The sequence below is a fragment of the Adelges cooleyi genome, unplaced genomic scaffold, assembly GCF_023614345.1.
Source record: "Adelges cooleyi isolate 19-005CV unplaced genomic scaffold, UGA_ACOO_1.1 ACOO_flye_CR_arks_rails_tigmint_CR_PRNA_574, whole genome shotgun sequence".
NCBI classification, from domain to species: domain Eukaryota; kingdom Metazoa; phylum Arthropoda; class Insecta; order Hemiptera; family Adelgidae; genus Adelges; species Adelges cooleyi.
The window spans coordinates 4,926,837-4,951,315 of record NW_026096268.1 but is presented as its reverse complement, the minus strand read 5'-3'; the positions used below and the strand labels follow the sequence as shown (position 1 = coordinate 4,951,315).

The 24,479-nt window shown below is 33.2% G+C and overlaps 2 protein-coding genes across 2 annotated transcripts in view; both read right to left on the bottom strand.

The window, feature by feature from the left end:
- Nucleotides 1-159: 159 nt before the first annotated feature.
- The window catches only part of LOC126843309 (agrin-like), an 86,015-nt gene continuing 61,695 nt past the window's right edge, over nt 160-24,479 (bottom strand). Inside the window, exons 4-26 of the mRNA XM_050580734.1 lie at nt 7,173-7,406; nt 6,427-6,642; nt 6,122-6,343; nt 5,853-6,065; nt 5,696-5,790; nt 5,147-5,261; nt 4,889-5,080; nt 4,537-4,803; nt 4,294-4,455; nt 4,101-4,223; nt 3,895-4,026; nt 3,680-3,826; nt 3,480-3,616; nt 3,265-3,373; nt 2,860-3,186; nt 2,588-2,765; nt 2,284-2,511; nt 2,043-2,215; nt 1,851-1,982; nt 1,527-1,779; nt 1,298-1,465; nt 988-1,229; nt 160-907 (exon numbers count right to left, since the gene is read on the bottom strand). Of these exons, the coding sequence (XP_050436691.1) occupies nt 894-907; nt 988-1,229; nt 1,298-1,465; nt 1,527-1,779; nt 1,851-1,982; nt 2,043-2,215; nt 2,284-2,511; nt 2,588-2,765; nt 2,860-3,186; nt 3,265-3,373; nt 3,480-3,616; nt 3,680-3,826; nt 3,895-4,026; nt 4,101-4,223; nt 4,294-4,455; nt 4,537-4,803; nt 4,889-5,080; nt 5,147-5,261; nt 5,696-5,790; nt 5,853-6,065; nt 6,122-6,343; nt 6,427-6,642; nt 7,173-7,406 (4,079 nt within the window). The 3' untranslated portion in view covers nt 160-893. The remainder of the gene's footprint in view (nt 908-987; nt 1,230-1,297; nt 1,466-1,526; nt 1,780-1,850; nt 1,983-2,042; nt 2,216-2,283; nt 2,512-2,587; nt 2,766-2,859; nt 3,187-3,264; nt 3,374-3,479; nt 3,617-3,679; nt 3,827-3,894; nt 4,027-4,100; nt 4,224-4,293; nt 4,456-4,536; nt 4,804-4,888; nt 5,081-5,146; nt 5,262-5,695; nt 5,791-5,852; nt 6,066-6,121; nt 6,344-6,426; nt 6,643-7,172; nt 7,407-24,479) is intronic.
- On the bottom strand, nt 7,879-9,526 carry LOC126843310 (uncharacterized). The gene has a single exon (XM_050580736.1). The coding sequence runs from the start codon at nt 9,302-9,304 to the stop codon at nt 8,423-8,425; it is 882 nt and encodes a 293-aa protein (XP_050436693.1). The 5' UTR covers nt 9,305-9,526; the 3' UTR covers nt 7,879-8,422.

The following is a 24,479-nucleotide window of genomic DNA, read 5'->3' as shown; positions in this document are numbered from 1 at the left end:
TTATTTTACAACAGCATGCCTCTAAGGCAAGTACATATTTTCAGACGTATTCTGCAACTATATGGTTTAAAATGCTGAACTTTTAAGTCATGTTCATCAAAATTAACGAAATTTTTGTTTTTATTTAGTTTTAGTTTGAATTTTGTACAATTGGGTAGCTATTATAATATTAAACATTTTAGTTTCAATACGAAGCTAAGGAGTTAATTTTTAAATAATGGGGTTTTTAGTTTTTTTTTTAAGTCTATTCACGGTAATAAACTGTCAGTATAAAACTAATTAGTGGTTACTTTTTAGGAAATTGGAAAAGAAAATCTTACATTTATGATAAATACAAGTACTTTTAAACAGTTCATGGCATCCCCTGTAATTGAACACACCTCATTTAAGGTTGTAAATGAAATCTACATTTATTACGTTTAACACATGATGTTGAAATTATTACGCACTTGATTTAATTTACTTGATATCAATCAAATGCAAATTGTATAACATATTTTATTTGAAATTCATATTTTATTTTTGGTACATAAAAAGTGTTGGTATCTATAGATCTACATCAAATTGTTTTTCACTATACAATACAATCTATATAAAATATACACAATCTAAGTATGAATACTGAAACCAATAACGAAAGGGAAAATAATAGTATAGGAACTCTCCTTAGGTATAAGTATACAAACAATAATAATAATTAACAAGTAACACAAATATAAAACGTTTTAAAAAATAATTGAATCGACGAAGGTCCGAATGGACGATGAGCCGTAAGAATAGTCTTTCCTCTTTATGTGCAACGTAAAATATATATTGTTCAAGATGACCTTTGTCGGCCGAACTTCAGCCACGTCTTTTGAGAATCGGGTCCATCTTTTTCGCGAATACATATATTACGTTTTGTGCGCTATAAATATAATTGCTTATTTAGTACGCATACTTGTTTGTTGTACAGTATAATTTGTAAGCCATTAAATTCATACTCACTGTGTTCACATAACGGTCCGAAATGGCGAGGCCCGCAGTGACACAAAAATCTAGAAAGTACTGGAAAACATGTGCCCCCGTTGAGACATGGGTCGTAGCCGCACGGAGCTCCGCGGTAGTGTGTCGTCCCTTGACTATAGCCTGAAGATAAGTTACAAGCCTTTTCGTTTAATACTATCCTCTGGATCGCCCCGGAGAACGGTTGGATGGCCGAGGGTTCTTGATTCAATTGTATAGTTGGCCTGAAACAATCAATAAAACAATTACCGACGACGCTCCAGTAAATACACACGATGATGTTCTTTCTCACGGTACTCCTCCTATGTACAAAGGAAGTTCCAAGTTCAATTCCACCAGAGGCGAATTCGAGTGCCCCGTCGTGATGTTGCCGTCGTTGAGCTGGACAGACGCTTGATTATCAAACCTCTTTATTTTCAACAAATTCCATTGAGGCAACATGACGGTTTTCTCTCCGGTCCTGAAACAATTCGAACCGTTATCGATTTCAGTAGTTTTGCCAACGTTTTAGACAGGCTCACGTGATGCTTGCTCTCCCACTGCCCAAGTCGTACGATAACGTCACGTGTCCGTCCGACAAGTACACAGCGATAAAGTCGCCCTGGCCTTTTGAAGACTGTCCGCTGTAGAGCAGCAGACCGGATTTAGTCGAAGTTCCAAACCAAATTTCCAGATGAGTGTTCCTCCGAAGATCCTCAGACAACGGTAAGCCGATAAACGAATCTTTACCGTTGAATTCGGGCGAGTAATGCTTTTCCAGCAAATCGTGCTCGACTGCAATTATAAAGATTAATTTAATTATTATCACTGTCGCCGACGACGACCACGATACTAAGATACGGTACATTTGTCGCAATTGGTGCCGGTGAGACCGGGCAAGCAAAAACAAGCGTATCTGCCACCCGGCAGGGACTCGCACGTGGACCCGAAGCTACACGGTTCCGAGGAACAGGCCATGTTGTCGTAACACATTTTGCCTAAGTCAAGAAAATGGTTTCAAATAATAGTAATTTATTGTTTTTCAATATTAAAAATACCTGTACAACCGCAAGTACCGTTCGTACAACTTTTCTCACATTCGGTAACGCCTACTGATTTCGTCACCAAGTCGCTGTCTTCAAATCCCAACAGGTTGACCAAATAACGTCCAACTTTCATGTTGTATATGCATCCGATCAATCCTGATTTCACACCGATGTTCTCGAACACTCTGTTTAAACCATATTAGTTAGCAAACTACATAGTGTAAAGCGTGTCGTATGTTATTAATGGTTTTACTTCTTATGTGGTACCGGCACGTATCCCACGTAGGCGTTATCGTTGAGATCTAAAGATCTCAGTGAACCCATAGACACCGAGCGCACCGGTTCGTGGTCTTCAAACTGCAATAGGCCGTCCTTCTGGTAACGCTTTGCAATGATCTTGTGCTTGCTACCTATTGTAATCGGATGCAGCGAGGTTAGAACTACGGCTCCGTTGCCCAGATTGTATTTGAACTCGACAAATCTGTAAATATTTCAAAATCAAAGAATTAATTAAAACAAATTCCTAACGTGACTCGCAGTATTGGAAAAATTATTACTTGTTGACTATTGCTATTGATATAAAATCACCAAAGCCGTCCGATTGTTGTTGATCGTACAAGAGAATGCCGTCTCCGGAAAAACTTTTAAATTCCATTTCTAAATTGAATCGGTGGTAGGCTTTTAATTTTTTTAGCTGCACGTACGAGTGACCGTTAAAGGCGGCTGCTTTGATTTCTAGTAGAAATTATAACGGTGTTCAGTTTGAATATATGTTTTATACATTACCATGCAAAATAGACGTGAAACTATAATTTAAAAAATGATTCACCTTTAATTTCTTCCGGGTTAGAACACACATTACCACTATACGCCGAAGGACAGTGGCACTGAAATCCATCGTTATCCAATTCTTCACATTCGCCGCCGTTTTGGCACGGGTTGGGATTACACAGAGAGATGTCTTGACCGGTCGATTCCGGAGTCGTCCTTCCGGTTAGGTCTTGCACTTCGGGTATGGAATCAATTTGATAACCACTCGACGTGTTGTATGACACTTTCGGAAATTCGGAAAACAATAAATGTCGAGTAGACTTGGACATGACGGTGTCTTGAGACTGTGTGTATCTCGGTCCTTCCGTACCGGCAACGCTTTCATCTGTTAATGGTTAAACAATGTTTTGACCGGAAACAATAAAATACATATTGCTACAATCACATATCAGCGAGTTACTACCTTTACACGAAGTGTGTGATTTAACGACAATGTCTTTTTGATATCGACACGCGTACAACTTCAGTTGACATTCCGAGCTGTACGTTTGTCCGTCGCTGCCACATACCAGCTAGAGACATGTACCGTTGAATTAGATTATACAAAACGAGAACACGATTATAGTTCAATGTGCAGGGTGATTAGTGAGTAGTTTACAATGGTTGTATTTGCCCTACCGTAGTACGAATCGCGTCTTCGGCACAAGTAGCTCGACAAAGGCATACGGGTTTGCCGTTGTTCATTTCGCATACTCCGCCGTAATAACACATCATTAGGTCGCACGTAGTCAGATTTCGCTGGGCCATCATATCAGCTAGAAACGGTTTAAATGTTGATAATACCGAATAAAATATGACCAGATTTCGTCGCACTCTACCTGAAACACATCCGGCAGGACTCAGGACTTTCGAGGTGTCTTCGCACGCATTGCACTTTGCTCCCGTAGTCCCGGGCTTGCATACACACCTGCCGGTCATTTGTTCACAATCGTCTCGGACTGAACCCAGTAAAGAGCAGCCACAAGCTATATGATCCGTTTTGGATTATTTAAAATTTTAAATGAAAAAAAAAAATGTATGTAGCGATACTTACGCATACATCCGAGATGACTAGAAGATATTTTCGGAAGTCCCCAATATCCGGGTTCACATCTATCACATTTTTCTCCGCCAACTCCAGACTTGCAAACGCATTTCCCATTATCACACTTTTCAGATACCGACCCTAAAGTACAGCAACGTGAAAAACAGAATGATGCAACAGTGAATTTAAGTGAACACACAATTTAAAATTCTCACCTAATTTGTTACAATTGCACAACGACGGACAACCCAGGTGATTAGGTCCTTTTGCAGGTGTCTTTTTATCGGGACAGCATCCGTGGGATGAATTTAGACAATCCAATGGCAAAACTGTGGCATCTACGAGGAGCGATAATTAACGTGACAAAAATACAGTGTGTCATGGCTGGTAAAAACATTATTTCTTTACCTCTATCGAATTTGTCACAACACTTGGCGAATCTAGACGTTTGATGACAATAGCTACTCGGTGGGCAATCCTGTCTATTAGGTCCATTGCCACAATCTAATTCCTTTCTATCGAGTGGATTAATCAGAGGTTTTTTGCCGTTACACGGTTTAACTTCCATGCCTTAAAAAATGAAATTTAAATATAAATCGATTATAGGTTTTTCGGGGGGGGGGGGGGGGTAGGTTGGGGTTTATAACACACCTTGACACAGTTCCATGGGTCTGAGACGGAGTTCTTGCTGCCTTTGACACCCTTCCATTTTCATCAGACATACTGAATTATAAACTCGAAAGTCCGAACCGCAAACTGGGGAGTTGTTAATTGAGCAATTAAATATGCAAGAACATCTGGGGAAACCATCGGGTCCGACTTCGCAAGTAGCGTCGAAATCACATTTTATGTCTCGACAAACGTCGTTGTTACTGTAAATACTGTTTTCAAATGTCCCCCGCGGGCCAAATATTTTACCTATGTATAAGCGTTGTGGTATTGCAGTTTTATTAAAAACTTTTTTTGTGTTTCATTTGTAATGCCCTGGTATGTCTATTCTTACCTATTGACGAAGATTCCTTGCAATCGCCGTAGAATAGAATTGTCAAATTATAAGTACTGTTTTGTACGCAAGCTTGTTGGAGAAGTTCACATTCACTATTATATGTGACCAAATTTGATCCACATACCGGTTCTGCTGATTTCGAGTCCACACATGTTTTAGAACAATTGCATTTCTGATCTTGACATGACCCTAAAATCATTTAACGTATGTGATTTCGAGGTAAACAGTACGAAATCAGAGAATTAATCACTATACCGCATTCGCCCGTGTAAGCAACGGATATCTTCTTCCTTGTTGCACAACTGGCATTTTGTAGATGACAAAGGTCGGTGTACGTGATACCGTCGGAACCGCAAACTTTATCGCTTGTCTGAGTACATAAATAATTAAAGTTTCAGTTAATTAACTGGTAGAGGTTTTCAATGGGTTTATAGAACTGTAATGCTTTTGTGTAACAGTAATATTAAATGTTTTTATTTTATTGCTTGGAATTGTAGTTGTAACTCGTCAGTTAAGATAACATTTGAAACAGTTCAAAAACTACATATAAAAAAAAAACTAAGTCGTAAAATACAGCTTTATAATAATAATAAAAAAAAAGTTGTACTTTCATATTTCTAGTTGCATTTATTTTTCTATATTATAGTAAAATTAGTAAACTTATTTTATTCCAAGAATCTATTGTTTTTTTTTTGAGCACAACACAAAACAAATTGAAGTTAAAAATAAAAATGTATTTCGTGTAGGTATTTGATTATTTTCTTGAATTGTTTGTGTGATTATAAATTATAAGAGTTTACTTACGTTTGAACATTTGAATGTCGGGCAAACACATTTCGCTTCGGTACCGTCACTTTCGCAAATAGAATAATATTGGCAATCCATTCCCGAACAATCGCCTGAAATTATTCAACTCGATTGTTTTAATGTGGATTCAAGTAAATCTTGGTTTTGTACTTACTACAAGCGCCCTTATGAGAAACATCTATTATTTGTTTGTGCTGACAACTATGATATTTTAACTTGCACTCATTGCTATATGTGTTGCCGTCAGTCCCACACACCGGCTCGTGATGTTCCGGGCACGAAGGACACGCACAGACCGCTTTTTCATCGCTCAATTTACAATGAGCGCCAAAATTGCATGAATAGTCCTTACAAGGACTCGTTTCGCCTAAATTAGCAACGCAATTAGCTCAATAGCATCAAACTCGACGGACTGTACTTTACCACAGGGTCCTTCGTAGGCCATTTGGACGCCAGATTTAGAATTGCAACTGATGCGATCTAAGTGACATTTCGATTCATACGTATGACCGTCTGTACCGCAGATGGGTCTTACAGAATTTTCGCATAGAGTCGGATCTGGACACCGGCACTCAGCAATACCGAGCCGGTTGATAGTACAGTGGGATCCTTCCCAACATGTGATGTTCGTGCAAGGATTTACTCCTGGGATAAAAAAGAAAAACGCTATAGTAGTGCATAGTCAGAAATGTTGAAAGTGGCAGAGGATTATATTTTGTTCGTTCTACCTTGATCGCATTTTCCGCGAAAGATGATTCGTAGGTCTGGCATCGTTCTACAAGCCTGCCGCCGCAAAAAACATTCATTGGAGTAAGTTTTACCGTCGGATCCACAAACTGGGTTGAAATCTTCGTTGCAGAATTCTGAGCAAGCGCATGTGGCTTGTCTGTTAAAGTCCAGACGACATACTTCGGGATTTTCACAAGTGATATGGTCGCAGGGATCTAAAAAATATAATATCTTGTCATAATATATTATGTATTTATCGATTAGTGAATCACTAAGCAGTTCACCTAATACAATTTTAATGTTTTATACTTTATAAAATTGTACCCATTAAATTATTCATTAAAGCCTGAATTACGAATTCTTACGGGTTAGTGTTGTATAATATATTAGCTATATTTATTATTAACTCATGACTTTCAAAAGTTACTGCCACCTTTTTTTGAAAAGAATTTATACTTGAGGAATTATAGGACTGAATTCAGAGATTAGCGAAAGATACAGCTAGTATTATAAGTATATACATAAAGATATATTGTTTACATTGCTTACATTTTACTAAAAAAATATAATACCGTCCAAAACAAACTATAAATGACCTAGCGAAATTCATGGAAGACTATAAAAAAAAAGTTAAATGTGACTTGGCTCGCAAAATCTAGTATACACTAGTATTACACTTAGGTTTTAGAGTATAATAATAACAATTAAAACGAATACGATAAGTAATTAAATTAGTAATAATTACCACAGGGTCCTTTATATTTAACGATTATATTTCGGTTGAGTAAACAAGCTTCTCTCTTCATATGGCACACGCTTGGATAATTTCGCAAGTTACTTCCACATACTTGATCGATTGTATTACTATTTAAGCATTCACTTTCAGCGTAACACTCACAACGTGCTTCTCCTATTTTGTCTAGTACACAACGTTGTCCGTGAGAACATGCTATCGTTCTACAAAGATCGTTTCTTCCAACTAAAACAAATATGTATATACATATATAAATAATATGAATCATTTATAAAATATATATAATTATTATTTATCATATGATCAAATTGGCCTTATAATTTAGTTATTATAAGTATATAACCTCATTAGATTCATAAATTCATTTATCATCATAAATCACTTAAGTAGTGTTCATTTAATTGTGGTGTTTATTGTTATTGTTTTATTGTTAAATTTTAATTTATACATTTCTTGGTTTAAAGGCTGTATTGGTATATGTCTTTAAAAGATATGGAGGCATCTCGAAATTATCACGTTTGAATTCTTGAAAGTTTTAGCACTTTCATAGAAGGATTTTTTTAATAATTTACCTCAATTATAACTGTTATGGGTTTACGATAATCAGTGTAACGTCAAAATATAAAAACAGTTTTATAAAGTAAATTTGATATGATGTTGTTTATTTATAATTTATATAATGTTGAAAGTTGATATAGTATGATACATTATGAGTATTAAATACTTTATAAATAAATAATTGTCAAATTAACTATAATACATATTATAACAGTAAAAACAGTAAATATAACTAAAACGTATTTTAAAATGTGTTAGAAAAAAACTTGTTATCATTTTAATAAACCTGATGCTAATATATCTGTACTTTGAATTTAAAATACTACTTACTTTTTAAAGCAATTAGTTAGATTTCGTATCTTATATCATACATTTTATGGTGTTTGGACAAAAGGGGATAAGTCAAAACTATGTTTTTTTTTCATTTAAGTAAATGATAAGAGAAAATAAACAACATTTTTACATAAATTCTGAGCAGGCTATCTAGTTTTCATAGACGTTTGCGCCTTAACCGCGGTTTATCATTAGTGAAAAGTGAGGCTGACCTAATTTTGACATAAGAAAATACATACGATTTTCACTTATCCCCTCCTTATTGACCGACAGAATTATTAAGAAAATGTTAAATTGTAAGCAAGATATTTCAATGAACAGACATATTTTTATCATTCTTAAATACGACGTCATTCGGTAGGGTTGAACTCAACGTTCGGGTCACCCAAAATGTCGTCCCATTGCGTTGGAGTCATGGCCTGGACCGGAATGGTTTCGATAATATCTTTCATCCTGTTCAAACTGTTTAGCAAATGGTGCTTGATGTCATCGTCGGGCAAGTTCTGCACGTCTTGGGGTAACACCACTACGGGCTCGGGGAACGACAGCGTCTCGAAATAAGTGAACTGCGGACCGGGCGTACAGTGGTGCTCCACCCAGTCGTATACCATGGCGGTGATTTCCTGTAGGTTGCTGACCAATTCCACTTTGTTGCCGTCGTCGTCCAACTTGGTCGTCATGAGTTTGACGTGCCAGAACAGCTTGGATATGGGACTGAGACGTTCGCCAATGATGGCCAGCTTGTCGATGAACCCTTGCAGAATGTTCTTGAACGTCGCGAAATGCTGCGCGGGATCGCTGATCTCGCGGTTGATCACCTCGGAAAGCAGCAACGAATGCAGCGACACGTGCTTGGACGCCATGCACCTCATGGAGATTTTCACCACGCTGACCGCGTAATTGACAAACGAGCCCACGAACGAAGAGCTCTGCAGTATGTCTTTGATCATCAGGAAAGGGTCGATGATGTTGTCGCCGGGCTTTTCGTCCGCCGCGTCCGGTTCTTGTTCCCTCAGGAAGTCGATGTGCGTCGGTTTCGTCGGTCTGATTACCTTTTCCCGGAGTACCGGATCCCATTCGTGGTCGACTTTCATGATCTCTTTGAGAAACTGAAATTTCGTCTCCGTGGTGTGCGGCACCGAACCCAGCATGAGGTCGTAGATTCTACCGTTGGTCCGCGTCGACCGGGACAAGGCCAACAAAATAAATAAGAAACCATTAACGTGGCGCATTGCTCAGCGGCGGCGCTTTTTATTATTTCGCACGTATAAAATAGGCCGTTACACTACCGCGAGACTGTATCAACTATGAAAACACATTTTTTTTTTTTTTTTACTGTAGCAACTGTTATAGCATTATCGCACAGCCCTAAAAAGCTCGGCGTCATGCGTTCGATACACAGCAACACCGAGGCGGCGCAACGTTTGTTTAAATCATCTAGACAACCGAAAACGCAAATATTTGAAGCTCAAAAAAAACCAAACAGAGTACGTTTCACGCAAGACACCTTTAAAAACACTATTGTGTGAAGTGAAACCGAGCCAACTAAGTGGCAACAGTAAATTAGGTTGTACGAAATAACGTACATGTAGGTAACTTCAGTTCCCGTTTATCATAACACCGCCGTTGTACAATTCAGCTGCGCATATATTATTTTCTTAAATAAATAGTTTTGTTTTTATTTATGTTTTGTAGGTTAATAGAAACAATTTTGTAAATCGCTACAATAACAAGTGCGTACAATCGAGCATAGAAAAACCGCATTTCAACGATTTAAATGTTTAACAACATTAAATATTTTCAGTTTTACTATATCGTTCGCCTTTAATCCAGCCATATAGTAAAAAAACCGGTAACTATTGCCGCCATTTTGATTAAATATCACACCCGATCAAAATTACAATATTGTATAACAATCACTGTAACCTAATCGCAGAATCAGAATCGCGCATTATAAGAAAACGGAAAACCAAAAAGGGGAATCCAAAATCTTAACCAGAACTCCAATTGAATGATTTACGGTTAATATAAATGGTGGAAAGTTACAAAAATTTAACAAAAATTACATTTACAAAAAAAAAAACCGGTTTTTTTCGATTTCAGTTGTATAATATAACTTGTTCCTATACAGACTAGCCTGAACTTAACAGTACTCATTGTTATAATACCAATAAATAATAATTTTAAATGTGTATTAGATTAAAAAAAGTATAGTTTGTCTTATTTTTGTACATAAAAACATGATAGGTTTTTTAGACCAGATCAGACAGAAATTATTGTTACCTTCATCCGCAACCGACCGACATTGAACAACCCCAAAGCTATCGAGTAGACACTAATAGACCTATTAAATTCCAATCACAGATTAAACAATATATTTTGTGTAAATAATGTTTGTTTTCTTATTACGCTTAATACAAAAAAAAAAAAGAAGAAGTTAAATGTTATTTCGATTAATAGAAATTCGATTAACATTTTTAAAGGGTTGTTGTTACATTTTATGGTATTTATCGTTACACAGTTTAACTTTAGTACATTCGTAAAAAACATGTAAAATCATTAATTTTTTACTGGTCTTTTGTGCGGCCATTAGTGTTTCTAGTGTTATTAAAAAACGTTGTCAATCGACAGCTTTTATTGATGTCTACATCAAGTGTATACGTACGAAAAAATATACAATTATATTTTCCAGTTACAAATCATTTGCAGATTTTCAATTGCTTTTTCCGCCCCTAAACATTAACATTTACGACGCGGCTGGATAGGACAAACGCAATTAACTTTTTCCCTACCAGTTGTATCCGCTTCGGGATCTGCTGTTGCCAGCCCGTAGGATAAAAACATTGGGGGGGAAAAAAAAATGTGTATAGATACAGACGTTACTATTTTATACACGCCTACTCGCTAAGCTCTTTGATCCCACAGAGTATAAACAGATTAAACGTTTGATTGTTCTGGAATGCACACGCCAAAAGAGATTATTGTGTTCCAACAGCATAATACGCATTCCTTATAAAACGGGACACTATCAACTAGAAAGCATCGTGTACCGCCATCGAATTATCCGAGGGACGGTAGAGGAAAGAAAATCCTTTGGATTATCATTTTTCTCATACTATAAAAGAGGTCAAAAATTCGACAAGATCGTGACCAGCAACCGCAAGTACACTTGACGTAGAAAAACAACATGCCTACCGATGCCACCACGGTTATAATAACAAATACCGTCAACTTAAATTTATTTTGAACACATAGTTTTTATAGTGAAAAAAAAAACAAATTGTACAATGTTAAGGTTATTGTTTGTCGACGGTGTTAGGTCGAAAAACACCTAAGGTCTCACAGTGTTTTCCAAACGAACAGACTGTATAGCAATTCAAAAATCAACAACGGAATAGTTACAATGTTATGTCTATTGAAGACCTGTTGAGTTATAAGTTGTAGGAGAAGAGGGTGGATGTCATAAATAAAAGACAAGAAGATGTGTGTAGTGAAGATCTAAATAGTGATGGATCGAGAGAGTTTGGTCTGGTCGCTCCCATTTGTATGAGATTCGGGTTAAAAAAAAATAAGATCAAAATATTAGGTGATGTACCCCACTATTTGTTTTTAATGATTTTTTTTGCCTGCGATACAGCTTAGAAAGATACAATATATAAGGACCAAGCGGCTAATCCCGTGAAATAAAAATGTTTATATTTATTTATTTATAATATTATTTTATCGCAAAGGCAGTATGACAGAAAGAACCTATAAAATGTAGGATAGACATTATATCATGTGAATGAAGAGCCATTTCAATTTTGATACAGCTTTTCATGACGTTTCCCTTCCTTATCGTGCATATTTGTTTTACGATCGAATTTTAACTGCCTTTGAAAGTAAAACACGGAAAACCAAACCGTCCACACAATGTCCTTTCGATCTATATACACTTAAATGTAAGTATCGACATAAAACCGTTAACCACAAAAAAATAATACTGAATAAAAAAACCCAATAAAATCCACAGCAAAATTGAGATTATCACCGGACCATATAATTTTATACGGTGCAATTTTATCGGATATTTCTTATTTTTTGCCAAGTTTTAAAATTCGACTAGATGACGGTCGCGGAATTTTTTTATTTTTATATGTATACCACTTTAACTTAACATTGTTGACCATGTTTTTTTCAAAATAAATAGTATATATAAAATTAAAAAGTCGTTTTTTTGCTTTAGTAGTTAATTTTTATTAGGATAATGACTTATAAAATATGTGATGTTTAATAATTAGGAAAGTTAACCATCGGTTGTCAATATTAGTAAGCTAAATATAAAAATGGGTAGTTATGTGTTAATTTTGTGCAAGTCCAAGATTTTATAGAAATCTTACAAGCTCTATTTTCTCTATATCATAATCGATACGATCGATTTTTCCGCATACTAAAATTCAATGTATTTACCGTTGTCCCTATTAAATGTAATTAATGTAGTAAAAAGTAATCTTATTTAACTATTTTCATTTTGGCATCACATGGCCGGTATTAATCATACAGTACTAAATAATACACGTATTATTCTATTGATTAATTATTTATTTTTATCAAATTAATGGTTATGTTTAAACTTGTGAATTATTAATATACTATACCAACACGTTTGTGTTACAAAAAAGGCTGACATTCGCAATTTAAGACCGACATGGCAGCACGTACTGATTAATATGCCGGTTACATTGTTAGGGTCAACTGTATGTACATTATAATTTGGCCAGCAAACCCGGCTTAACCTCTGACCTAGTGGAATCATAAAGTTACACACACTCATCAAAGTCACGCATTCTTCAACGAGACCGTTGCTAGATAGTCCGTCGCTTATCGTCCAATTGGAAATCCGTGCTTCCCTCAAGTATTTCTAGTGAACTGTGTATTTAAATGTATGCATTTTTCTCAATCCTTTAGTACATGAACTCGTTGCTTGTGCGCCGGTTTAAACAACTACTTCGTGCACATTGAACAATTTTTACCGATTTACCGTTTCCGTTTGCTACTCAAAGAGTTTTATTGCTATTTGGTGTACGGTATACGGCATAAATAGCCACGCTTTAAATAACTGTCTAACGGCAGCTCATCCGTTAACATTTTATACTAATGGAAATACGTTAAGTCGTAAATAGTTCGAACAGCTCCAAGTAGTTAACCTGCACTTTATTCGGAGCGTAACGCTTTTACATATAATCCGCGCTATTTGAAAGATACACACAATCCGCGTTAGTTTCCCGAACTCAAATTAGATTGCAAAAAAACAATATAATATTTTATTTGGAACAAAAGTCTCACACGTTTCTTCGATATACGATTTCTCATCGAAATACTAACAAACAAGACTTGTTCTATCACAAGTGGGCGACACGTTTGTACTATATCTAATTATTCTCAACGCACTCTTATCGTGTAATTATATGTATCGAATAAATATCTGCAATACTGGCATTATCATGTTCGTTCAGATGGTTTATCTGAGTCGGTGACTATAATATGAACCCGGCAGTTATTAACGACGGAAAGTCGTTCACGCCCAAGTACGGATTATTGTTAGGTACAACAATTATTGGGTATAAACGACTCGAGCATAATGCACGCAAATTAATGCATAAACGATTATTTTTCGAAAGCACACTTGAGCTGTACCTTATGTAGTGTGTCTGCCGCACGAGCCATCGTGTGCTTAATTTTACTGCTCCTCATTTTCCCACTAGACCGTGACTGCGAGTTGATATTCCAAGAGCGCGATTTCACGCGACGTGTGCTTTTGTGTGTACCGTAGAAAGTTAATTAAACTTTGCAAAACAAGTAGAATAACAGGAACAGAAAAGCTCCTTACAACAAATAATAAAACTACCCGGGGTGTGCCGCGTAGTATCCGAATTACGCTAATAATCTACATAGGCGTTGCCCTCGCGATTCTTTCACAAACATACATTACTACCGTCTTCTAGCAGCTAATGTAGTACATGTAAAACGTCATACAACGTGTTAATTTATGCACCCTAAACGCACCATCGAGTAATTTCGATTTGTGGCTATAAATGTTCAAATGCATTTCGCAAAAACGATTGAAACATTTAGGTATGTCATCGATATTAGATTTCCCGTCAAAAACTAAAAACGCTGTTAAAACATTATATTTTGCAGCAATACAAACTGTTATGATTATCAAACAAATATAATATATATTTTTCAGACAAATATTAAAAAAATATATATTCGCCGTGTAGGATTAACCTCGTTTTAACCCAACCCCCATAAAAAGAATTTTCTAGCTTTACTGTTAACAATAATGTATACACAGAATATTTGACATGAGGTGAAATAAGATAATTTGTCTTGAACAGATCAGTGGGGATTTCGCCCTCCAAAACACCTCTGCTCTCGTCTACTCGGTTGGTGTTTAAGAATTATTGCTGGTGCCGAAGCTTAAACGCTTACAAGACGATAAGTTTTTTTTCTTATGGTTTAAACATTTAATCTGATAAATAAATAAATGAGTAAAATACTATTGAAACATTTTTTGTTCGAGTAGCAAATAATCATAGGTAGACCTGTGTTACCCATTTTAAGTATTAATATTTCTAATGTACATGATACGTATTATTTCATAAGTATCGACTGATAAAATTCATGATTGTAATGAACAGGAAAAAATAAATTGTTGGTGATAAACAATATTTTGTTTTTAAATTAATTTTAAAACAAATATGTCTAATTTTTATATTTTATAATTATTTGTTGGTCATTAGTATTATATGACCTATACATATATGAAATATCTTTTATCTGTTAAAAAAATATCGCGTTGCTCACATCCGCATAAAATATTATTTTTAATTTAAATTAAAGGGTAAAAAGTAGGGGAATATGCTTATCTTTGATGATACATTTTACTGTAATATGTCAACATGTCAAAGCTCTAATGATACTTCATTTGCATGTTTTACATCGTTTGAAATATATTTTTCCATACGCCATACCACTTTCGCTACATAAAAAATATCTCATGAAAATATATGAAAAATGAATCCGTTTCTTAGGAAAATTATATTTCCATGATTTTGTTCAGGTTCATAGAAATAATTATTTATACTCTCCACGTCGAATTGTATTTATAGTTACCTAATTAATATAATACCAAATAAACTAAAATAAGTACACTTAATATGTTGATTAATCCTATAAAATATACATTTTATATATTAGATTTGTTTTAGCCATTGTCATACTATCATAATGTCACCTACAACCGGACAAATAATTTAATTCAATGGAATTGTCTTTAAATCTCTACATTTTATTTCAAATGTATCTTAGTATCATATCCTTATATGTTTTATCCAATAAAAGACCTTAATATGATACTTATTAACCACTTTCATAATGGTTTACTGTAAATAATAACATATATCAATATAATTAACATATATAATTAGCCAAATGATATATTAGTTATTTAAAAAAATAATTCCTTTCGTTTTTATTTATATAATTAATAAAATACAAAACAATTTTTTAGTGAAGAGTAAACCATTTTATGGTGTGTTTAAAATACGTATACCGTCTCTCTGAGTTTCGAATGGCGTTTGAATGGTTGAAAACATAAAAGTACACATTAAAATACTCGGTTGACGGTTTATATTTAATTATAAAAAAACACTTATGTCGTGCTGACATTGAACCATAGCCTGGTGTAAAAAATAAGTCCAGGAAAAAAGTACTTTTTTAATAGTTGGTTAACAAAAATTTTTACCTTTTACGCACACCTGGTACACTTATATTGATTAGTAATAAAACAGTGAATCGATTTAATTTTAGTTTATAATTTGATATTTTATCAGCATGCCGGTTATTTATCCAACGAAATATTTCATAAAGTTAATATCCAAGTATGGACAAAATGTTTCACAGTGTCCCGTGTCTCGATTCGCCCCACCAACCCCACTACTAATATAACAATATTATGTACATATATTTTGTCGACTGATGTTTACCGGACCGAGGCCCGTTAATTTGCAAAGTGTTATTGCTATCAGATATACCGTAATGGGATTTGCATAATATTTTATACATTTATTTTACTCGAGAGAACGAATAGCGTAGCCCGAAGTGGTTCAATCGGCATGTTCGTATTAACAGAAACAATATTATATTATGAAATCGCTAGTACGTGACGGGATAAAGGATCTAGTCAATTATGAGCTAATAGGTAACAATTCTGGTACACAATATTCGATTAAAACCGCACACATGTTTTCCGTGTTCACCGCACCTTTTCATAATGATATAATCATTATTATTATTATTATTCCCTGGAGATTATCGCGTTTTAACGTTTATTTTACTTTAGAGACTAATTAAGTTTGTGATGTATTCTTGTGCACGTTATAGCTGATATTACATCATACTGTTGTAATTCCACCCTTAACGCCAAAACTAATACCTCGTAGATTATATATTAGACAAATTTGTATTTTTTTTTTGTTCTAATAAAGTAATATTATATAAACCCAGATTTTATTCAAGTCATATTATTGTTAAATAAAAATTGAAAAGAATCAATTTGTATTTTATCGACGGCTATAGTTAAAGATTTTTTTTAAATTCCATCTCTTCGGCTTGTAATTTGGAGAATAATATATTCTGTTTTAGTTAAATTAAGTTTTTGATATTTGTCATGTCACGGGGCCTTTGAATGTTAGAACACACTGTATGTATAACTAGGTTAACAATATGCAATATTATTACATAATATTATGCATATATTATTTGTCGATGATACCTTCTTTTGCCTATATTTACTTTTACAATTTTTCTTCGGTTTTTAAAGGATATTTTGAAAAAAAATCAATACAAAATACCAAGAAGAGCACATTGAAAGTATAGTTTGTATTTTTCTATCCTGTAAAATTGTATAAAGTTCACTTGATTCTCACCACTCATTTTATAGAGGACTAAATTAAAGAATAACGAAACACACTTTCAAATAATAATTATATAGGTATTGTTTTCGTTACAGACTGGCTTGTAGTGACTTGTGACTCACATAACAGAAATAATTTAAGTTAAGATCACTCATGTAACAGCTATAGTAGTTCGGTAGGGTTTGGTTTATCCGACTGTTATCGCTTATGTTTTTAACACCATTGCGATTCCATTGTGTGTTGTCAAGTACCTGACAAACTCTTGCAGAATAATTGGAAAACTTGAATCCCGTTATATTATACACCTTAAGCACACATATTTAGATTAAAGTGTTGGTAAAGTTTATTTTGTCTTTTTGCGTAACAAGACTTTTATGTTGAACTTGGGAATTACATAGATTTACAAGGCGTCTCTTTTTCGTTCTTACAGCTGAACAATTAATTATTCGTTTCTCTTTTGAGATACACGTATAGGCATATAGTGTATTAATAATGGGTTGTATTACACGATTTAAAAAAAAAAATTGTATATCAGTAATTGTAATTTAATTCTGTAAAATCCGTTATTAGGTATTTTTAAGCGAATCTGTATAAAAAATGTTCTACAGAAAAGTCATATTCTACATAAGCTACTCTTAGCATAAGCAAGCTGGCAAACATAACGGGTCATTAGATTCATTACACCCTTTGGCACATTATCATACATTTTTTTTTATTAATGAGGTTATTTTTTAAGTCATTGACAAGTAATATACGCGTAATAATATACTTTTACGGTTAATGATGGATTTTTCTTCGTCTGAATATGGTTTATCATTATTTTTATCAAAGAAGATATTTCAGTTTGAAATGCACTTTTAATGGAGAAAAATATACTTCCTTTACAGTTGTTATTTGTTATGCGTGTTAGTTTTCATTTAAAACGTGGAGGTGTGAGGTGAACAATGCTTATATTTTTTAGCGAATAGTCTAATGTACAATAAAACCGCAAGGATGAAATATATTATAATAACTTCCTGTTTTATAATAAATAAAAAATAACTCGTGTTTTAAAATGTATAATAAGTATATATTTTTTTCATTACATAGGTATATTTTTTGACTAGTGACTACTAGGGTTTATTGAAAAAAAAAAATGCTTTGAATAAACCAAATTTACATATTATGTTAATATTTATATAAATACTTTCTATTACGAAAAAAAACACTAAATGACTAAAAATAGTAATTTTTCTGAAAAAGTGTGTTTTTTGTTACGATGTAAAGCTAAGATGGTATTAGTTAGGTATACAATGTTATTATCTAACTTAAGTGGTAATATTTAAAATCAGTTGCCCTTGATATTATATGAATCCCGTGAGAATATCCTCGTGTCAACATTGTTTTATTGTTTTTAATTACATTACCATTCCTACCGTTTGCTAATCTTATCCACTTGCATATTATTTTTAATTTATTCATCCATCTGAATTCGCATTTGTTGAGGTACGACTGTGTACGTTTGAATAGAAATAAAACCAGAGAAAACAAAAATATCACCGGGAGTTAAGTACACTATTAATGTTAATACAACAACCGCACGACCCACGGGTGTTCGGTTTTATGGACATTTATGAGAATTTATAATAAAAGGTCATGTTTCGTTAATTAAATATTCCCTACGGTCTAGCTTGTCGGTTTCCATATTATGTTAGCCCACAATAGTAGCGTATAGATAACAAGCGGATGCAGGATGGGCTTAGTCTAGTATATCGGTTATTTATGAACAATTATGCCTTCAGTAATAGAGTTCAACACAGTAAGAGATAGAGGGTGAGAGAGAGAGAGAGAGAGAGAGTAAAGGACGGTAGTGCATTATTTATGTACAACACTGGGATATTGCACTGTTCTGGTCGTTGTATTGAACCATTGAGAAAATTGCCGTCCAAACGATTATTTATCGTCGCCCGTATAAATTATATACAACTGGTTTTAAACTTACCCGTTTAAAATATCTGTACTTGTATTCGTTCCCCGCAAATTTGATATTTGCGCTTCGCTCAAATAAATCAGCACACTAAAGCATACTTTGTTTCATTTATATATCTTATATATATATATATATATATATATATATGTTACTCAAGTATAATGTGTATTGTAAATTTTACTGTTGGCTTTTATTGAAATTCATGAAATGCTGGTAAAATGTATATTTCACTATGCTAATGCTGTTTATAGCTAAACTAAAACATCCATGGCTAGTGGTTTTCTTTGAAATTTCAATTTTAACGTTGTTTATTTATGTTTTATTATATTTTCCAATTGAGCAAACAATATCATATTTGGTTTGATTAGAAACTCACATTGTAATAAACGTATCACCACATCTATACATAACAACATGGTTAATGAAAACCATACTGAATTTTATTATAACAATTATGAAGTTTTGAGTTTGGGCTAAAAAATATTGCCTCTAATAAATGTGGTAGTCTTAGCGTCCACGTGAAACAGATAACATTTTTTTTTTAAATTTTGATTAATATCAATAAGAATATTACTGTTCAAAAGTACTGTACTACTTAGTTATGCCATTAATATAAAATACAAGTTTTCCTTTTAAAAGAAATAAGTATGGATGGCCAAATATAAAGAAAAAAAGTAGAACTAAAAATTGTTTTTTTTTCATTACTTAAATGTAGGATTTCAATAAGGCTAAAAGTTATTTCAAGCTTAGGCTAACTATTGAAAAATGAAGTAACGTTATTATAACAAGTTTAGGTTAAAATGTCCTGCAGTGTACGAACGCCATAACCCAAAAGAGTGTCTTATAATATGTTACAGGCATTTGTATCACTTTAGTTTAATTAAAAACGCGAAATATATATTATGTTTGTATCATTCTTAACAGTCTGAACAAGTGATGTCGATCTTTCAGATAAATATTTTATTGGTTTTGATTATTGCGATTCGTAACATGTTGTTTTTCTAATTATATGACATCACTGACTAATGTATTGTCAAGTTAATTTGTGTAATCGTATAATATTGTCGTATAGTTTAATTTAACACATCCGATTACGATTTTCGCACAAACATTATACTTTCGGAGAATTGCCGTTTTTTATATAAATATAAACTGATCGACAAAAGACAATTAGATGCTTTACAAATGACATATTTCATTATGGACCGTATATATATATATATAAGTACAACGCGGGGTCCCCCCAAAAGTGTATACGTTGTATTGTACGTCCGGCGAACGGTCGTTTACACGTCTTAAGCGTTACCGGATAAAAAAATAACTTAATAAAAAAAACTGTAAAACTGTGAAGTAGCGAGACGATTAATTCGGGATTGACGGTGATGAGATAATGCCGCGGAACGACAAATCGTAAATTGGACACCGCAAGGCGTTGGAAAGCGACAACCGAAGCTTTCGTGTCATAGCCACATTATTAGTGTAAGCTAGAGGAGAAGGCGCAGGGTCAACGGGAATTATCGTAATTTCCAAAGGGTCGGAATTACATTTTAAGTCGGGTAGTCGGGTGTTGAATTAGTGGCGGTGGCGGCAGTGACGGTGGTTTTAACGATTGTCGAATTAATAATATGAGTCTAGCTATTGCGGCCGAACGACAAAATATTATGCAAAATCGATGGAGAGCACGCGCAAAAACCAGAATCGTTTCCGCTCACCGTACGATTTGTCGATATGTTCGTTTTCAATATGGTGTAAAATATGTTTTAACTGTTGTGCTATATTATATTAAAGTTATTTTTTAAAAAAGAAACGCGCACGCGTTGTTTGTGCTGAATATATTTTAATCTGAGTTGCTGATCGTTTTTATTGACTATACTTTATAATTCTAAAACTTAATTATGGTACTATTAAGTGGGTATAATAGTAGTGGTGGCGTGCCCACAAATTTTGAACTGGGTAAAGGAGGTGGTATTATTGAATTCTTAACGGACCGATGTGCTATATATTATACACCACCGGTGAAGCGTCTCTTTTTTTTTTGGTGCCAAATTGAATGTTTAAATTTCTCAAGATTAAAAATTAACGATTGCACCTAAATGATGACGATACTCGACACGAAATCACTGCTGCGACGAATCATATTTTATACAGGGTCTTAAAATTCGAGGACACCATTTCTAGTCGTAGTTTTATGAACATTGGACAAACGAAAAGCCACGACGGTCAGCTAATGGTCAAATAATTAAAAAATAAAAGCCAACAGGCGTGGGGATAATATTAGGTTCTTTAATTTATCCCTCTTTTGAGCGTATCGCGGGCGAGGGTCGAGCAAAGTGTGGTGATTAGATGTTAAAGAGAGAGAGAAACAGTAACGAGTAGCAAAAAAGATGGAAAGGTCGAGTTGCCGGTGGCGGTGTTAAATGAGCAAAAATTGTAACTAAATACGGACACGCGAGCTTTATCGTTATAATAATATTAGAACGTTATTAACGTTGGGGGTCTTTGAAAAAAAAAAAAAAAAAAAAAAAACACACGCACAATACATTGTGTTTCTATAATAATCATAATCTATTCATCATAGCCATTATTAATGTGGACACGGCGGCGGCTCAAGGTTCAATTAGACCACCCCCGATAGCTTTCGCCGCTAAATTTCGACTCATAGACTATAATATATATATATATATATATATATATATAAATATATGTATATATATATATATATACACGCTCTTGATTTATTATGCTGTCCGTGTAGAGGGTAGAATATTCAGCGCCAACAAGCAACATGTCAAAATTCGTTTATTGTACATCAACGTGTATTATTCTATGAGCACACCGGAGGAAAGGTATGATTTGATCTAGGTCCAAAATAATCATTAACAATATATTGTGTTCCAGTTAATCACAAAGCAATTTACACATACATATATACATATATGTATGCACACACTTATATGTACACACACGTCACATACATACATATAGAGACATAATATTATAATATACGGCGCTTGGACTGTGATGTAATCGTGCAGTTGTACGTCAACATAAAACGGTTTTGAATATTGAAATTTGAACAACGTCATGGGTTGATGGAATTTTGAAAAGTTTGACAGTGAAGAATAATTGCACAGTCTAATATTTAATTTAATTTTAATTTTAATTAATTAATAAAAAAAATAGTGTTCCCCGAAAAACAATTTTATAGGGAATTTATTATTATTTATTATAATCCACAAGTTTTGCTTTTGGTTTTTGCTATACTTTAATGTAGGTAGTAACATTATTTTATTATAGTTGTGAGTTTTGCTGTTTATGAAAAATACGCGTTTATCACATTAATTTTGTTTCATACCGAAAGTATCATACCTATACAGCTTTCAGGCTTTTATTTTATTATAAAAACAGTATATTATTTACCTATAATATAGCAATTATATATATCTAGAATACAATTTGTATTATATTTATAAAATCTATACAAACAACGGTATACTAAATAGTATATTTCGCTATACCATTTATTACAAAAATTATCCCATCATAATTTACTATGTAAATTTTAAAACTTTAATTATAATTCGTTTAAATACCATTTTTTGGTAAGTATAAAAAAAAATATTTCGTTAAATTAAACTTAAATAAATTAAAACACTAACAAATGTTCAAATTTTCTTTTAATGTTTTTTTAAGTTTGTGTTAACAGAAAAGTTTGTTTTATCTCTGATTATTTTGGTACAAACAATAGTTTTTTTTAACAAATATATGTAAGTAATATTATAGAAAACCTAGAAGACAAAAATATTATAGATAAACGATTAAAGAGTATATATTTTTAAAAAATATAATAATATTAATAAAACAAATATATTTTCTTTATAATATTTCCATGAACACTTCAATTACTTGACTATTTTTTGGTTATGGTACTTACCCTGAAGTTTTTACTAAAAACAATGGAAATTGCACTAAAACAATGATGATTTACTTTATTATCATTTACAAATTCAATTCAAATATTTGTCGGTCATTAGACAGAATATTATTATAACGCATTAGATCAAACTAAAACATTATATAAGATAAATCGTGGATGCAGCTTGTGGGTTTATAGGATTAACGTTTACCTTATGGTTATGTCACTGTAATATTATACTATTTCTGTATAAATCACGAGAAATTGTGGCGATATTGTTTCATCTAATTTCCTGGTATCCCTTTAAGTATAAATCAATGGTTCGTGTGTCTCGTTTCCTCCGTTCGCACTCTCGCGGGGCATTCTGATAATGACTAACGTGTATCTGGTAATGTTCTAGCTATATATTAAGTTGGTTCTAATGGAATTACTATCCTGTCGAGTTTTAGATATAATAATTCATAATATGAAGCCATACAATATACAATGATATATTGAGTTTATATATATATAAAACTCATACTATGACAATAATACTATTATTTAACATGATATTTTTAAGTTCTTTATTTATAATAATTTTTCGTTAAAACTATAGATTCAAAAATATTCATTCATCGGCTAAATCATACATTTATGTTAACCGATAATTTTTTTCAAACTATATCGTAGTTATATAGTTTTGGTAGGACGAAATTTTGGAAGAAGTTAACAATAGGCTTGATGAATGTGAAGTAGCACTTGAAGGACCGGGACTAAGTATTATTAGAAGGAAATCAGAATACGTAGAGTATGAGTAGACAAGTTAAAAAAGACTAGATAGATTCGAATATGTGGCAAAAAATTATATATCTTTAGGTTTTGGTTTCAAAAAAAAAAGATCAACTTTTGTTGTGCAATTTAATTATAATATAAGTAATAAATATGAACAGACAAAATATGATAATAATTCTCACGAATAATAAGAAGTTGTTAATGTCATATCATATACACTGCTCGACTTGGCTATAACAAGTACAGTAAAATAAATACTACTTTATGTTATACAACAAAAAGTTTAAAAGTTTATTGGAGTAAAAAGTAATGTAATATGTGACTTTTGGGATTAATTATAAACTTTGTATGCAGTTTGATTGACTGATAAACTGTATAATAAAGGATTTGAAATTATTTTTGAAGATAAGAAAAATAAACCAGACAATTTTATAACTATTCTAATCACTTTTTTTTTACATGTAGGCGGAGAACGTCGAAGAACTTTTACATAAATATATTATGCGCCTTGGAATGTTATATTATTCAGTCTTTAAACTACACACCCGCACAACAATAACAATGTACCTATTATTATAAAAAAATGTCATTGAAAAATGATATAATATTTTAAAATAATTGTCACAATACTTTTCATATTTCCAAATATATCTACATCGCGTTATCGACAGGAAATCAAATATTAATAACACAAACCTTCCTGTAGTATATTTCCTTATTATTACAAAATCAATAGTTGTACATATTTTATTTTCGCAATCCCAAACAAACAATACTCTTATTAGGTA